The following is a 13,297-nucleotide window of genomic DNA, read 5'->3' on the forward strand; positions in this document are numbered from 1 at the left end:
AATTCAATTTAATAATAACAATGATAATAGTAACTTTATTGATGTGCAATGTTAGATATAGAGAAGAAAATATACAGCAGAACGCAAAATAAGAAGAGAAATGCACAATCAAAAAAAAGTCCCACGCAACACACTATATTTAAGAGAAGTCCTTAAGACGTAAGACATCTTCTGAACATCCTTAAGATGTTCTTTAAAGATATGTGCTGCATAGGATAAAGTAATCAGCAAAAACGCTGCCTAAGAACGTAAAATATATAAAATTAAAACTAAAATTAGATTAAAAATTATTTATCATAAATAAAGTAGTTCGTATCCTGTTAAAGTCATCACTTGTAACTTACAGTCTTAATACGACTCAAAATCCATCTTAATAGCTTTCTAGAAACAGAATTAGAAATCGAATCGAATATTCCACGATTGGAATTATTTAGTTGGTGGCAATTTTTCGCAAAGATTCCCATCCTAATCATACAGGATATATCATTTTCGAAAGATAAAAAACTGCGATACTATCATTATGATAATGATAAGACAGTTCTATTCTCTTCGTCTTTTGTTTTCGCATTAATTCGGGTAATTTCCGCATAAAAACGATCAGCGATTTCCCAGGTAAAGATTGCTAGGCTTACGCAAAGCTTCGCACATTTCCGTCTCGATCCAGCGTTCACCGACTAGAGATCGGCGGATTGATCGATCGTATAGAGTTACGTGGACCGTCGACCCGCGTGTGGCATTTGCAACTGCATGCTACTGCACTACAATTTGGTGCGATTATTTTCGTGTTGGCATACATATTTGCATCGCATCGAGAGAGACTCAGCATTATTACATATTGTGTCCCGACACACATTATACGCGTGTGCATCATGGTAGAATACAGCTCGCGGGATCCAGGTTGCTCGGCGACGAAATGCATAGGTAATTGTGGAAAACGAAAGCAACCTTTTCATAGAGAAGCAACGTTTCGTTGTATCGTAGTAGGATGCGATCATAACAATGATCCAGAGATTCTCCAAATCGGTCGGTTTGAGGGTACTTTATGCGAAATGAATAAAATTAATTTGATGAAGTGAAAAAGAAAATTGATTTAACACGCGTTTAATATAATCATTTGATTTTATTTGCGATGAGTAAGCTCTCTTGAAATCATCTCGTGGCATTTATTTTAAGCGAGAGATTTGCCTCGAATGACTTACTGTGATTGCGGTTTAATTATACGTGCGACGTGAGATAAATGAATCACAAAATGTAAGTAGGACTACTGCTTAGATTTAGGATTGCTATTTAAATTACTTGCAACGAGGCATTTGCCGTCTTCAGCATTCTGAAGCTTGATGAATTGCGATCGTTAGTTTTTAATTATCTCATCTTAGAATACGGAGAAGAATTCGTGATTCAGCAAACAATTAGCAACAATTTCAGTTGCAAATTCCGTTATTTCCGTTTGTATGAGAAACGGAATAACCCTCTTCGTCAATTGCAGTAGTTTTGGCGTTGCACTTGCAGTGTACTTACGAGTGACCGTTACGAGAAACAAAAGACCCATAACATCACAAACGGGAACTCTGACGAGCTATCATCTTCGTCATAATAATTGCAGTTTCAACGATTCCAATGCGTGCTTGCTGATGGATGTCCGCAAAATGAACTATCCATAAGATAGCCACTCTGTGCCACAAGTATTATAATAACGATCAAGTACAAAATATTCAATATCTATACAATCCAAATCTTTCATATAAGTACTTTTGTCTCGTAAAAAATATACTTTGTATATTTTTGAAAGGCATTTAGAAAAATTACGTGTAAACTTCTTAATTTAAGAAAAAAAAAATATATATATATATATATATATATATATATATGAGGTGGCCACATAAAATATTATACTATTTTGTTTATATTATATAATACATTAATTTTTAATTAAATTGATATACAATCGATTACTAAAGCCTGAAAATAAATGGTGATAAATGATGTGACATTTCATGGGTCACTTTTATCTTACTAAGCGAATAGGAAAATTGCATTCGCGATTTATTGAAATTAACAATGTTTTAAATGTCGATTTATTTCTCTATAAAAAAAAAAATAAGTTATATATAACTTCAGTATCACGATCAAGATCAAGATTATTCAGATCAACTCCATTTAACCGAGATTGCATGAGATATTGGATGCAGTGCAGCTCATAAGCTCGTATAGTGTTTCAAAGATTTCTTCATATCTCGTGATTCCATATCTGGTATCAAGAAAACTTCGTCGCCACACCTACCCAGCATCGACAGCATCGTCCCGCTGTGGAGCCGCGAAAATCTCCGCACGTACGCACGCGCCGATATCGATCGGCGTTATCGGCGGCGCGATCGAGAGACGGCGGCGGCGATCGATCAGTGCGTGCCGAACGGGCGATTCGCTAAAGAGAACGAGATAAATAAAGAAAGCGCGTGGTAAGATCGAGTGAGCATTATCCCGCGAGCCAAGGTGAAAGAACTGCCTTTTGCCTTTGCCGAAGATTTAAAAGCGAGAAGAGCGGGTGGAAGAATGAAGGAGAGCGGCGATTTGAGAGAGCGGAAGAAAGAGAAACAGACAAGAGGGAAAAAGAGAGGAGAAAAAAAAAAGGAAAAGGGGGTCGTCGGTGTCGATCGCTATCTGCCGATCTCAGAAACAATAACGATCCTTCTGCCAGTGGTGGCTGAGGCGTCGGGTCCCGGGCGATGACAGGAAAGAGAGAGAGATAAACGTAGACCCAGCAAGGCAGCTGGATCATAGGAGCGATGAGGAGAGAGAGGCGCCCTGCGGGCCTCGGGGCCCCAGGAACGCCTCCTTCCAACATTAAATGCCGTATTAATGCCGGCCACGACCGGCCTGCCTCCACGACTGCAGCGGCGTACGTGTTCTCGAAACCGTTTCTCGTTCCTCCTCTACGACGGTTCTCTTGTCGTCCTCTCGTCGTCCTCTCGTCGTCCTCTCGTCGTCCTCTCGTCTCGCCCTTCGTAGTTCGCCCATCCATATCTGCTCTCCTTCTTCGAACGGTGTTTTTCAGCTCTCCCTTCTCATCTCTTTCTCTTTCGTTCGCTTTTCCTCACTCCCAAGAGCCCTCTTTTCTCGCTCTCTCGCCCTTATATATTCCCTTAATTCCTCTCTCCTGTCTCCTTTTATATTCTCCTCATTGTTCCTTTCTCTCTCTCTCTTTCTCTCTCTCTCTCTCTCTCTCTCATACATACACACACACATTATTATATTCTCATTTTGCTCGTCTTTGCTTTCTTTCGCTTTTCGCTTTCACTTTCATTCTCTTTCTGACTGGCTCTTCCACAATCTCTCTCTCTCTCTCTCTCTCTCTCTCACGTGTATTTTTGCACGCAGATTGATACATTTTCTCCTTATTGTCGCTCTTGCGGTCGATGCACATGATACTTCTTTCGAGCGAGATTTATCTCTCTATCGTGTAGATCGCCCTTGGCGAGGGAGGCGTTTCAGCATCGATGGGAGGGACAAAATATCCCGTCCTATCGGAATTTCGCACGGTTTCGGTTTGAGAACCGCCGTTGATCTTATCGCGGAGACACGTAGAGATATTCGGGACCTCCCCGAGATCTGATACCTGACTTTTGTTGCTCCGAGAGAGGAGTGCTACCGCGCCGGACGATCGACTCGATCGCAAATAAAAGCAGGACGAGCCCGGGGGTGAAATCAGGATTCACGCCGGTCGACAAACGAAACCGCCGGATTAAATAATCAATTTAATTTCCTAATAATAGTTCTTGGTGACATCATCTTTTGCTTCCACCTTTGCGTGATATTAAATATATTTTTGCTAAAAAAAATTGTGGGAAAATAAATTTAGATTAGAGACAGCAGGAAAAGCAATAATTCTTTTCTCCTTATATGTATATAATATAATTTTTGCTAATGAGGAATTCTTCCAGTGTTTTTTTTTTTATATTGTATATTTATATTCTGCTTACATTCCGTAATTTACTAACGCCTACGTCGATAGCAACTCATAATTAAATATGTCCTTAAACTCAGCGTTGACGTCGCGTACGTAATTAATCTTTTCTCTCTTCACGGTAATATCTTCCTCGTGCATCATACGAACGAAGCGTTTCTTTCTGTTTTCTTTTTCTTTTTTTCTTTTTTTTTTTTCTATCGGAAAATCATCGAACGATACTTCGGGACTGAACGATGCAACGCGGAAGACATTGTTCACGTAAAAACACATTTGCATACTCGAAAATCCAGACGCGAAGGTGTTACGCCAATGAGGCGTGGGTGTAGACGGCGGTCAGTAAAGTATTAAAGGACACGCGAGTCGCCTCGGGCTTCTCACGTACCCCGCCGCTCTCGCCTCGTGCACAAGATTAAAAAGCCCCATTGAGCATGATCCTCGAGAGAGATAGAGACACGAGTAAGCGCGCAGAAAACGTCCACCACGTTCGATCGAAGGGGTCGAACGATGGCTCGCGGGGTTCTCGCGGACGGAAAAATGTCCGCGTGACCGGAATAATGAAGCTGCAGCTTGAAATCGCTATTTTGCCTTTCGTATTCATACAATCGTAGCTTCGTGTATTTCTTCTTCTTCTTTTTTTTTTAATATACAGCACGTCTTCTTGATTTATTTAAGATTCTATTTTTCCGGAGGGCTTTTGTAACGGAGATCTTCTTACTAGGACTATTCTCTTCCGGAGATTATTTAAGAGAATAATTTATAGAATTAATTTATAGAATGATGAATGCTTCTACTCACTCTCAGAAGTTTATCCCTAATCTCCCAAGAAAATATTCCGGGATTGTCCCTCTTCAACTCTTCGATCCTAGTCTCGACTTCCGGCGTGGCTACTCGCGGTTTACTGCCGCCAATCACACCCGGACGAATGGATCCAGTTTCCTGATATCGATTCAGGATCTTCGAAACGCAGCCGTGTGAAACTCGAAGCTGCCTAGAGATTACGCAAGGACGTATTCCTGCGGCGGCCATTTCGACGATTCTTAAGCGGATGTGATTAGGAAGAGGTCGTCCATTAATGAAGACTCCACCTAATTGATTCATTCGTCCTTGTCCTGTAAGAAGAAACCAAAAAATTAATAAAATCTATTGTTAAAACAGCAAATAATTATTAATTACAAAATAGGTACTGTTAGACATTTTTTAGGTAGAATTAATTGAAATTGCATCGCAATCTTAAATTTTAAAGTGTCTACATATTTTTACAAATTTACTTCTCGAAATTTATTTGCTCGAGGCAGCATTTTGAAAAGAGAAGTAAAGGAAATTTTTAAAACGTATGAATCGGTCAAAATATTAATAATAAATAAGTGGAAGTGTTTATTTTCTTTGGCAAAAATTACAAAGACGCTCGGCGAATAACGATACCTGGTTCTTATTGCGAAAAACGAGCGACAAAGGTAACAAACGGCGGAAAAATGTGGTTTCGTGAGCGGTCTCGTGATCACGCAATTGCGGTGATTGAGCTTGAAATTAGCGGCAGAATCGGACCGGGGCGCAAACATGAAATCAGATAACAGGAGCGGCGTGCACTCTCATACTGAGGATACCAAAAACACGGCTAACAGCCGTAAAATTGAAGAAGTTATGCGCGCGAGGAGGCGTGCACCGGCCCGTTTCCAGCACTAACGAGTATAAAGCCGGATCGTTAGTCGAATTAGCCACCCTACCGTACGTGACATTAGCTCCCGTATCATCAGGCCATCCCGGGTAAACGCGCGTGCGATGCCGCACGCGTAATTACTATGTTTACGCATTACGGACGCTCCGTGTACACAGAGCGGAGAGACGGGTAATTATAATAATCGTCTGAACGCGCGCGCGTCTGAAACGACGGAATCTCATTGTCGATGGAATCCGCTCTCGTCGTAATCCTCGGATCGGTCGTGGGTTTCTTTCGAGGGATTCTCAAGTAACCTTCGGCCGATATTAAAGATAATCGTCGTCTTTGTCACACCGACCTGAACGGCCTGCTTGCGTCCGGACACCTTTTAAGACGCCTCCCGCTGTGCGCTTTGTCACAAAAGTCACGTTTTGTAACTGACTTTTGCAAATGCTACTTTAACAGATACTTTATGAATATAACATACTTTAATGAAAAAAATTCGACGATTACTGCATCCTCAATGATCTTTGTATGGAAATTACAATTAATTTTCTTGTAATACGATTTAGATTTTAACAGTTATTTTATTATTTGTTACATTGTTATAATATTAAAATAATTTTTTTTCAAACCAAGCGGGTGATATTTTTTTCTATTTGTCGAATAATAATCAATACGATTCTTGGTTTCAGACTCGTTTCTAATGTAGATTAATTTTAATCTTGGTTCAATTTACTTTTTATTTTTGTCTAACTCTTAGAACTAAAAGAAGTAAGTTAACCCGAGATTATTTACAATTGATAATTAATCTACATTGATAGAGGATATAAAAGCACAATGATATGTTGCATTATCTATCATTTTTAACGATCGCTAATTATCTACTTAGCGAATACGATATATCGTTTCGACAATTTGTGGTTAGTGTTACCGCGATGTGTTTCACACAATGCGCCTAAGGGAAAATTATGTCACGCCTAATAAATATCCATGTCCAATACGGGGCATGATAATATCAAATGTAGATTTGTCTTATTCAATTTCGAAGCGCGAGCTCGTATTAAAGATGAATATCAATTAAATGGCGGCGAAGGGGAATGTTTAATGTACGACCAGGCGCGGCGCGAACGCGCGTTACCATTTAATTTACGACGGGATCGCTCGCTTTGGACAGGATTGATTTATCAAAATCACACGGCGGTGCAATCGATCGAATGTGTGTTAATGGTGATCGTGACTGAATTTAATTATCGTCTTAATAACCGTGCGCGAACGTGACGATTAAGCGGCTGCATTGTTATCGACGTGGCGTTGCGTAAATTATTTAATCGCAGTAATGAAATTTTCAATTGCGACGATTAACGTCAGTGTAATTCGCAAATGCACCCTTTTACGCACGCCATTATTATCGTACGAACGCCGTCAGAGACGCACGCGGCCAGATAAGATCTGAAAATCGCAATTAAGAAATGCAAATCGCGAAACTATTCCCATTAAAATATTTATGCATTATAATCATTGGAAATTGTATTTGAACAGCACGATTATAACTTGCCACAGTGCCTAATTAATTTATTTTAAAAAATTAATAATCTATGCAGCAGCTCTTTGACTGTCTGAAAGATCGCGAGTATTCGATAAAGGATTATAGAAAAGATCCATGGCTTAACTGGTGATGTCAAAATTAGACCGGTAGCGTGAGAAATTGCGGAAAATCCTAGAAAACGAGACTCGAGGATCCTGCTCTATCGATTTATTTAGAACAAATTAAATCGACATTTATTTAAAACTAATTAAATCGACATACGTGGGCAGTTTAATAAATCAGTGACCTTTTTAAAAGGAGATTGTGTTATATACAGTGTTATATACAAAAATTTTGATTTTTAAAAAGTTAAAAAATTACTAACTTACGAAACTGCCCACATGCATCAATAAATCTGTTCGTGTTGCTTGTACTTTTTGCACTCTTCGTTTCCTTTCGTTCCAACATTCGAATATATATTTATGTTCTATTAAGCAAAAAATTTTGGAAATTTCAAGCAACGCGAACAGATCTAATAATTATCAAAGACCTTCTAAAAAGAAAAAAATAAAATCACAAATGAGACTTGAGATATAAAAATTATCGTGCATATATAAGTTTCGGAGAGAAGCAGTATAAGGCTAATTCTACAATATGCTCTTTGTTTCCTGTTTCTTGCTGTTTGTCTCTGTTTGTCTTTTGCCTTTTTTGGTCAATAAGACAAAAGTCAAACAACAAGAAACAGAAAACAAAAAGCACATTGTAGAATTAGCCTAAGTGTCGGAGAGAACACAAGCAAACATTTCAGGTAACATGGACATTCCAACAACGCGTATATCTAGGATAATACATAATGATAATAAAACATTAAAAAATTGAATCTGTAACGACTGCAAAAGTGAGTTTAAGATATATATAAGTTTTGAAGAGAAGCAGGATAAGTGTTGGAGAGAACAACAAGCAAACATCTCAGGTAGCATGGAACTTTTCAGTAATATTGCAACAACGTGATTAGGTTGTAACAACGTGATATATCTAGGATAACAATAATAAAACATTTAAAAATGGAATCTAATGATTACAAAAATGCGTTTAAGATAATAATTTACACCACGAGTTTAGTCTGAATAGTTTGTTATTTAAAAATGATACGATCAAATATATTTAACTTCTCGAAAATTTCTAATCTTGTTAGAAAATCTCAAAAAAGAGAGACTTCAAGATGAATTCAAGATAAAGGCAAACTCTGTTATTTTTCTAGATGCTATATTATCCAATTTTTCGAAAAAGAGTCTATAATTTTATAGAAATATGAAAGAATATCAAAAATTTTTCTACATGCCTGTCATCATTCTGCTACTTAATTTTTATTCACTTCGATGATTCGCGCAAAAACTAACCTTGAAACATATATCCGCCAAAGGATCTTCCGCCGATGTCCATGCCGGTAGTTCTCGTTGCGTTATCCGAGTAACACAACTATTCTCACACACACACTGTCAGGAGAAACTTCACTCTCGTCACTTCTCGAGCCAGAAAAACACTCGTCCTTTGCACTCGCCACTTGCTTTAAAAGGAAAAGATTCTTTGTCAAGCATCCAAATCCAGAGGGAGGAACGATCGCTTTAGTCCGAGATCCCACGTCCCAAGTATAGACACAAATGGTAGAGAAGAATTTCGTAAGAGAGAAAGAGAAGGAAAAAGAGAAAAACAGAACTGGAGGGCGCTCTACTCCTTCCAGACGGAAGGAACAAATAAAACACGACTGTCTGTTGTATCCGAGTACAAGGGATGAAAATGGTGTCCGCGCGAAGTGTTGCCACGGTTGCCCTCGAACACGGGGGAGGGCGATGTCGCGATCAAGCACGTTCCTGAGCCGGGAAACAAGAAAACGAATCGGCAAAGTACACGCTGCTTTCCTTTCGTTACGAGGGGTACTGCGGCAATAACGTGTCAGCTGTGGGGTACCGTGTGTCCCGTGTGTCTCTCCCTTGAAAGAGAGAGCACCGAGGGGGGCTCATGTCCGGACGTTGGAGTGGAGGGTAGAAGGGGGCTCCGCTGTTCTCTCTCGCTGGGACTCATGATACCAGTGGGGTCCCACTACTGGCTACGCCCTACCACGTGGTTGGCAAACGAATGCCGCACAATGGGCGGCTCTGCCCACGGGGCCGCCCACGGAACGTGTCGTCGCGGAGGATTGCATCTCTTGTGTATCACAGCTACTGATATGTGTATGGTACCGGCGGTACTGGAGACGATAGCGTGGCAAGCGAAGTGATTGCCGGTTGTTAAGTGAATTTCGGGTGGAACGCGTCGTTTACGAATTTGCGAATTTGAATCTTAAGAATCTTTAATCCAGTGAAATTATTTATCATCTATTAGAGATAATATGCTCTTTGTGTGCAATAAAAAGAACGAAGTAACGAATCTCAAATTCTTAATTCCATTTTCATTCATGTTCTCTCAATTTTTTCTGTTGTATCTCCTTCAATTAATTATATATTTTAAGTTACTAACTTAGAAAAACATTGTTAATATTTATGACTAATTTATGCGATAATTTAAAAGTAAGTTAAATTATCGCATAAATTAGTCATAAATATTAACAATGTTTTTTCTAAGTTTTTTTCAATCCATCGATTTGAGAATGTTCGGTCTCGGAAAAACTTCATTTCAAAAGTGCCGGAACAAAAGCGACGCTTGTCCAAAGTAGAAAGATATTTATAACCGTCACTGGGGATAAAATAATAATGAACGCATAATGGGCCTGAATAAATTTTTCTAAAGAACTCATTCCATAAATGTGTCTGTATACCTGCTTGTAAATCTGTCTTTAGTACAGTAGCAAAATTCTGGCAAGTCAAAGCTGTAAAAAGTCCAGGGGGTCCCAAGGGACTTACTGGTCTACAGTCTATAGATTTTCTTCTGAAGAACCCTCGAAAATTCTTCTCGCTGCAACGAAGAAGGATGAAGGAAACCCGCCGTAGGTGGCTGCAAATATTTTGCATTTCATTTCATCGGTCCAAGGTTCAGTCAAGATTTACAGCTGATCAGGAAAATGCAATTTTAGAAAAAATGTTCTGAATGGACTCTGCCGGACTAGAAGTTAATTTATATATGATCGATGTTGCGATTAGAATTATATAGAAGAATAGTTTGAAGATATATAATATAATCACATAATGTGACTTTCATATACTTTAGATTAGACCGTAAAAAGCATAGTCTTATATCAGAAATTAAGCGTCGAAATTATCGATTGCAAATTCTGCAAATTTGCAATTGAAGCTTTTTAATGTAAACTTAACCAAGTGTATTCTATATCGGTATTATAATAAATTCACAAAAAAATATTTATGATATTATATTCATGATATTCGTTATAGTATTATAAATTGAAAAAATATAGTGATAGCTGCTAAAAGTTTCTGGCCACAACATATAATTTTATGATCATTCTGTTAATCTATTTTTATTTATATTATAAAATTATTGCTGTAATAATGATATCCTATTAAAATATATTGAGTACTTATACGATCTTTATTTGTAAAGATACTTTATCTAGGCAATACAATCGTAAGATTATTTATTATCCGGAAAATTTTTTGGTAGTGATGTATCAATTCTGGTTAAGCAAAGATTGCAGGAGAATACACCTGAGATAATTGCGTTTCCAAATAATCTTCCAAAGAAAATTGACAAAAAATTTCTTGCTTCAATTTCCAACACATTTTGTCTTATATATATGCTCTTTGAGTTTAAAATTCTAAGCAATGTTAAGAAATGATTATATTTGATGCATTACGAATTATTACATTCTGCTGACAGATACGTTCTATCCACCTCGATTAAGACATTTCTAATAAACTCATCGATAACTTTTCGAACCGATTATATCAATGCAATTCACGACAGGGAGCTAAGAAATATTGCCTTTTCGCTTGTGCTTTAATCAACCGTTTCTTCCTTACCTTGCCGTTAACATCAAGTTTGACAAATCCGATTGGATATGTGCTACCGATGGCAATTCGGAAAAAAAAATCTTTTTGACAATTAGTCGACGGAACGGGGCGTGACATCGCGAAGAAAGAAGTGTTGCGAAGTCGCATTCGTTCCGTGTGTTTTCCGGGCGAAGGTAGACAAAGATTCAGTTCGATAGTTTCGTGTGACAATATTTTTCGTAGATTGTCTAGGAGTTGGTAAAAGTCGCTCGAACTATGGTCAATTGTCGCTGGTAGAGTAGGTATCACCATTGACCCTCGTAGAAAAAAGTTTCGGCTCGATTGGTCCCTCGCGACAAGGTCGCACAAATGTTGAAGAGGATCATGCAAGGAGTGATGTCAGGTAGCACGCTGTAATGCGGAAGAAATTGATTAGCCGATTTTCGAAGTCTCACGAGACTCTCGGAAGCCGGATTCGCTCTTTGTCGAAGACCGGACGGGTTTTGTGGCGATCGGCGTCTCGCCTGAAATCGAATTTTGCTGCTGTAAACGTTGTTCATTTTTAACCCTCTTTCTTCGTCTTCCATTCGGCAGGGGCTGATCGGCACGATGACCTCGATACGTTTCGATTTTATAAGTAAACGCCAAAATGTTTAAATTCTTCGCAGAATTTATGAATAAATCTACAGAAAATAGATTTTAAGTCTCTCATCTTTCTCAACATCTTCATAAGAATTTTAAAGTTTAATATTTCAGGGTTGGAAAATTATTCTTTTAATAAAAAGTTAGAACTCATTATAATTTGTTCTCTATTACAAAAAGTAATTTGTTGTTATTCAAAAAGTATCAAACAAATTATAACTTGGTTATACTTTTTTACCAAACTTTGATGAGTGACATCAATTGCCAAAGTTACTAATTTTGATCAACAGAAGATTTATAATGATTAATCGTTAATATTATCAAACAGAATGTTCCTTTCCTTTTAATTCGCTTATGCACATTCTATACATATTATATTAAAAGTTTACAAAATAATGACAAATCATAACTATTAGGTTTGTAATTATTATATTTATTACCTCAAAATTATAATTGCATTCTCGAAATTATTAATAAAAATATAACGTCGTTATTAGTTACTAAAAAAATAATTGTAACGATAACAGTGTTACAAGTAAAGCCTTATTTCCCAATTTTGAATTTTTTTACACTTCGAAATCAGCAAACGAAAAATTTGGAATACTAAATAGAAGTCTTAGAGGTGTATGTTATTTTGTGCAGAGCGTTTCAACGTCGCCACTATCAAAAATCATTTATCCAGAGAAGTCCACGTTTCTCATACGTATGATCGACCAAGAGTTGATATTACAACAGATGTTGCGCGTTAAAACTTTTATCTTCTACACTGTAATTCGTTTCTACGCGCGAGGAGAAAGCGCGAGTTACCGCACGGATAAGAAACGGTTGTGTAGGCATAACCGCTCAAATCGATCGCGGAGTTAGACTACTTGGTGAAGTTAAACCGTGAAATAAAACGATTCCGCTTCCGCCGACGATTAGACATCGATTAGATTCTTCGCGAGAAACACCTGTGCGACCGCGTAATCATGGAACACACACAAGCCAAGACATTTATCGTGTGCTCCAGAGACGCGACCGAAGCGACCGAGGGAAAGACCGGGCATTTAAGGCTCCGACCGAAATAATGAAGAAAAAAAAAAAGAAAAGAAAAAATGAACGAGAGACGAAAGAAAGAGAAAAGAAGAGAAGACAGGAAGATGAAGAGGAAGCGGCAAGCGGGAAAGGAAAGAGGTCGGAGCATTTAGGAGTTCCTCGCGGCGGCGTTCCCGCTGCAGTTCTCGATTTCCGAGGGCAGCGCCCACTAAACGGCTGCATTAAAAATTCTAATGAAGAAAGGGACCAAGGAAGGATATATCCCAGCTTTCTCACCTAGTTTAACATAACAACGGGCCCCGCGGTCTGGCGTAGAAAAGTCCGAAGAAATTCGTCTGTCGCGCTTACTCGTGTCCCCCGTATACGTACACGTTCGCCGCGTGTACGCACGTATAATACATACACGCGTGCGTACGTCGAGATACGTGCGTCCCGTTTTTGTGTATTGGTAATCGGTGCGGGCCGCGCCGCGGGCGTCTTTGACAACGAGACTGATGTCGGCGTATCACTCATCAAGATTTATCGGG

At 38.7% G+C, this 13,297-nt stretch overlaps 1 protein-coding gene across 1 annotated transcript in view; it reads right to left on the minus strand.

Moving 5' to 3' along the window:
• Positions 1-12,850, minus strand: part of LOC105153049 (protein gooseberry-neuro) — a 33,052-nt gene extending 20,202 nt beyond the window's left edge. The window contains exons 1-2 of the mRNA XM_011067671.2: positions 8,550-12,850; positions 4,760-5,073 (exon numbers count right to left, since the gene is read on the minus strand). Of these exons, the coding sequence (XP_011065973.1) occupies positions 4,760-5,073; positions 8,550-8,592 (357 nt within the window). The 5' untranslated portion in view covers positions 8,593-12,850. The remainder of the gene's footprint in view (positions 1-4,759; positions 5,074-8,549) is intronic.
• Between the last annotated feature and the right edge of the window lie 447 nt (positions 12,851-13,297).

This window comes from Acromyrmex echinatior, chromosome 15 (assembly GCF_024713525.1).
Source record: "Acromyrmex echinatior isolate Ae372 chromosome 15, ASM2471352v2, whole genome shotgun sequence".
NCBI classification, from domain to species: Eukaryota; Metazoa; Arthropoda; class Insecta; order Hymenoptera; family Formicidae; genus Acromyrmex; species Acromyrmex echinatior.